Source organism: Geospiza fortis, unplaced genomic scaffold (genome assembly GCF_000277835.1).
Source record: "Geospiza fortis unplaced genomic scaffold, GeoFor_1.0 scaffold135, whole genome shotgun sequence".
Classification (NCBI taxonomy): domain Eukaryota; kingdom Metazoa; phylum Chordata; class Aves; order Passeriformes; family Thraupidae; genus Geospiza; species Geospiza fortis.
In genome coordinates this window covers 244,741-248,360 of record NW_005054646.1, presented here as the reverse complement: position 1 = coordinate 248,360, position 3,620 = coordinate 244,741, and the positions used below count along the sequence as shown (strand labels likewise).

The 3,620-nt window shown below is 62.9% G+C and overlaps 2 protein-coding genes across 2 annotated transcripts in view; one reads left to right on the top strand and one right to left on the bottom strand.

Annotated features, from left to right (window-relative positions):
- BTBD17 (BTB domain containing 17) overlaps window positions 1-740 on the top strand; it is a 5,716-nt gene extending 4,976 nt beyond the window's left edge. The window contains 1 exon segment of the mRNA XM_031064870.1: window positions 5-740. Within this exon segment, the coding sequence (XP_030920730.1) occupies window positions 5-280 (276 nt within the window). The 3' untranslated portion in view covers window positions 281-740.
- A 619-nt stretch (window positions 741-1,359) lies between these two features.
- The window catches only part of DNAI2 (dynein axonemal intermediate chain 2), a 6,133-nt gene continuing 3,872 nt past the window's right edge, over window positions 1,360-3,620 (bottom strand). The window contains exons 6-12 of the mRNA XM_031064869.1: window positions 3,253-3,392; window positions 2,945-3,067; window positions 2,525-2,751; window positions 2,244-2,379; window positions 2,027-2,173; window positions 1,735-1,932; window positions 1,360-1,654 (exon numbers count right to left, since the gene is read on the bottom strand). Coding sequence (XP_030920729.1) covers window positions 1,616-1,654; window positions 1,735-1,932; window positions 2,027-2,173; window positions 2,244-2,379; window positions 2,525-2,751; window positions 2,945-3,067; window positions 3,253-3,392 — 1,010 coding nt within the window. The 3' untranslated portion in view covers window positions 1,360-1,615. The remainder of the gene's footprint in view (window positions 1,655-1,734; window positions 1,933-2,026; window positions 2,174-2,243; window positions 2,380-2,524; window positions 2,752-2,944; window positions 3,068-3,252; window positions 3,393-3,620) is intronic.

The following is a 3,620-nucleotide window of genomic DNA, read 5'->3' as shown; positions in this document are numbered from 1 at the left end:
CGAGGACGGGCGCCCTCGCCTCGTCATCACCCCGGCCATGAGCAGCCCCGATTTTGCCGGTGTCAGCTTCCAGAAGACCGTGCTGGTGGGCGTGAGGCAGCAGGGCCGCGTGCTGGTCAAACACGCCTACAGCTTCCACCAGAGCTCGGACGAGGCCGCTGATTTCCTGGTGCACGCCGACCTGCAGAAACGCACCTCCGAGTACCTCATCGACAACTCCCTGCACCTGCACATCATCATCAAGCCCGTCTACCACTCCCTCATCAAGGTGAAGAAGTAACGAGGTGTAGCCGGGTGCTGCCGTGCTGGCCCCAGCACTGTGGGGGGAACGCTTGGTCCTGTAGGTAGATGGGGGTCCCCTCGTTGGGGGGCTCCAGGACTGAGCTCTGCACTGCCCACCCCTCCCTGAGTGTTCCCCTGCCATGTCCCGTCCCCATCGCTGTCTCTGGGGATGGAGGATGCTGGGAGTGCCCCAGACCCATGTAGGGGGTGCAGGAGGTGAAATGTGCAGTCCATGGGCACATTTCGGGTGTGGGGATGGGGACAGGGACAGCCCATCCTTCCCGTGAGGCAGCCCCGGGGTCCCTCTGTGTGGGGAGCTGGGTCCAGCTCAGGAGCCAACAGAGCTGCCCAGTCCGGGGGTGGGGGGCCCATCAGCCTCCCCCACTGGTGGTGGCAGCTGCCCCATCCTTGCCCAGGTACCCCCACCCCTTTCCTAATAAAGCAGAAAATGAGTGTGGGACGTGTGGGGCATCTTTGGGGTGACGCTGCTCCCCAGCCCAGCTCCTTCTAATGGAACTCCTGGGAAGGAGAGCACCCATCCAGGCATGGATGCATTTCCCTGTGGGGATGTGGGTCCCTGCTTGGCGTGGGTTTGGGGGGGTGATGGCCTCTGAACCCTGTCCTGGCATCGCTCACCCACGGGTGGGTTCAGCCCCTGAGCAGAGCCTGGGGAAGGGTCCTGCCGGGGGACTCCCCCTCAGCCCACAGAGAGCCACCCGTGTGATGTCCCCATCGCTGGCAGCTCGTTAATGATTAATTAAGGAGGGTGAGGAGTCGGGGTGGCTGCCAGTTCTACCAGCAGGGCTGTGTTTACCCAGCACTGATAACCCAGCCCGGGGCTGCTCCTGTGGGGACACAGAGCCCAGAGGGGACTGGGGCCCCCTGCTGCCACCAGCCACCCTGCTGTGCCCTGCTCCACGGCCTGGGGACACTGAGGGACACCCTGTGCTGCCGTGGGTGCTTGGCTGTGCTCAGCCACTGGCTTTGAGCGTCCTGGGTTGAAGAAAGGACAGGAGGAGCAGGAGGACGTGACTTTCCCACCCTCTGCTCGACCCTGCTGTGACAAAAGAGGAAATGTGACATGGAAAGCACAGGTTTATTCACACCAAAGGAAATAAGGATGCAAAGGCCAGGGAGCAGCTGAGGGGTCAGGGGGCTGTGCAGGGTCACCCACTTGCCACGCCAGGAGGGCAGAGAGCCCAGGAAGGCAGAGAGCCCAGGAGAGCTGCCTGGCCTGGGGACAGTGGCTTTGCCCCTGCAGCAGCTCTGGCATGGAGGGGACAGGAAGGTGCAGCTGGAGCACACCGACCTTGGCGTCCTCCTACTCCTTCTGCTAGCTTTGCTCCTGTGCAGCTGCCTCCCCCTCTTCATCCTGAAAGACGCAGGTTCACCCTGTGCCCTGCCCTTGCTGGGGTCCCTGCCGTGGTGGCCAGGCTGTCCCATCCCCGTTACCTCTCCGGGCACTTCCAGGCCCCTCCTGCGCCGCTCTGCCTTGATGCTGGAGAGGAAATCTTCTTGGGCCTGCTTGAATGTCTGCACTGGATCCTCCTGCTCCTCGGGCTGCGCCCGCAGGCGCTCCTGCTCCCGCAGCAGCTGCTCCTTGTACTTGTCCTGCAGCACCTTCTCCCGCCTCGCCTCCCGCTCGAACATCTGGGGGCACATGTGGGGGCACAGAGGACACTGACGTGGCTGGGGACAGCACAGGGCTGCAGGCAGAGTGTGGGCACACTCAGGGGGCACATACGGTGGAGGTCAGGGTCTTCTCGTTCTTCCGGAGGGTGCAGAGCCCCGGGGAGATCTCCAGGAGGGAGACATTGCCCATCCTGGTGCCACAGCCGACGATGCGCCCGTTGTCCTGCGAGCACAGGCTGAGCAGGGGATCGTTGGACACCTGGGGACAGGTGGGGGGTGACACTCGGCCCTGGGGTGATGTGAGGCTCCCAGAGGTGCTGGGGACCCACCTTGAGGCTGAGGGAAGGTTCCTTCTGGTGGAAGAGGAAGTCCCAGACGTCCAGGACGCCGTCCGACCTGGCGGTGAAGAACACGGCCGGCTTCACGGGGCTCCAGCACGTGTTCAGCGGGTAGGAGCTGTGGTACCTTGCAGCAGAGCCAGCCCTCAGCCACGCTGGCACTGCCCTGCCTCGGTCACAGCCCAGAGCTGACCAGACCCCACTGCCACCCGCCCTGGGGATGATTTCTGGCCGACTAAAGGCCCTCTAGTACTTCTCTAAAGGATACCTACTTGGTCTCCATAATTGCGGATGAATCCATGAGCTCCTCTGTCCAGATCCGAGCAGTCCAGTCGCCGACTGACAGGAAGACTTTGGGGAAGAAGGGGTTCCTGGTCACCCTGTAGACTGCCCCGATGTGGCTTCTGAAGATGTTGGCGATTTTCTCGGGCGGTGTCTTGGCATCACGATTGCAGGAGATGATGATGCCCTGCTCTGTGCCCACCAGGAACTTGGTGGGCTGGGGGTGGGAGCAGGAGGGTGCAGCTGTCAGCAGGATGGAGACCCCACGGTGTGGGGGGCAGCAGGGGACCCTGCTGCAGCCAGAACCCTGGGACCCACCACCATGGGGGCATTTAGGGACTGAAACCCCTGGGCTGGGCTTCCCCTCCTGCCCAGGTCGGTCTGTGGGTGGTGGGCACAGGGACACTGACCAGGACGGGTGCAAAGTCCAGGGAGATGGCACCCAGAGCGTCCTTCAGCTGATCCTGCCGGCTGATGTCCAAGACCAGTCTCTCGCTGGGCTGCGACATCTTGCGGATGTCCCACCACAGCACCTGTGGGGACAAGGCGTGGCAGGGGCTCTGGGGCTGCTCCCAGCACGGTCAGAGGTGCTGGCAGTCCTGCAGCTGCCCCGTGCCAGCCTGGGAGAGCCGGATCTTGTGCTGCTGAGGGGCAGAGCAGGCACAGGAAGCTCTTTCAGGAGCCCTGAGGAGCCCCTGGCCCTGCTGCAGCCCCTCACCTGCCCGTCGGTGGAGCCCGAGAAGCACTCGGTGCCCGTTCGGGAGGTCAGCCAGTACGCTCCGTACACGGGGTCCCTGTGGCTGAACTCCACAGGCGTCATTTCCATGGGCAGCCCCCCTTTCCTGGTGTCCCAACACACTGGAGAGGAAAAGAAAAGCCCTTGCCCAGATCCTCTCCTTGTCATGTTTCCCTCACTGTCCAAGCTGGAACAGGAAGTAAACCTCACCCAGCGCTTCCCAGAGATCATCCAGGGTGGTGGGAGAGGTGGGAGCACAGCATCCATCCATCCATCCATCCATGGATTCCATCCATCCATCTATCCATCCATCCATCCATCCATCCATCCATCCATCCATCCATCCATCC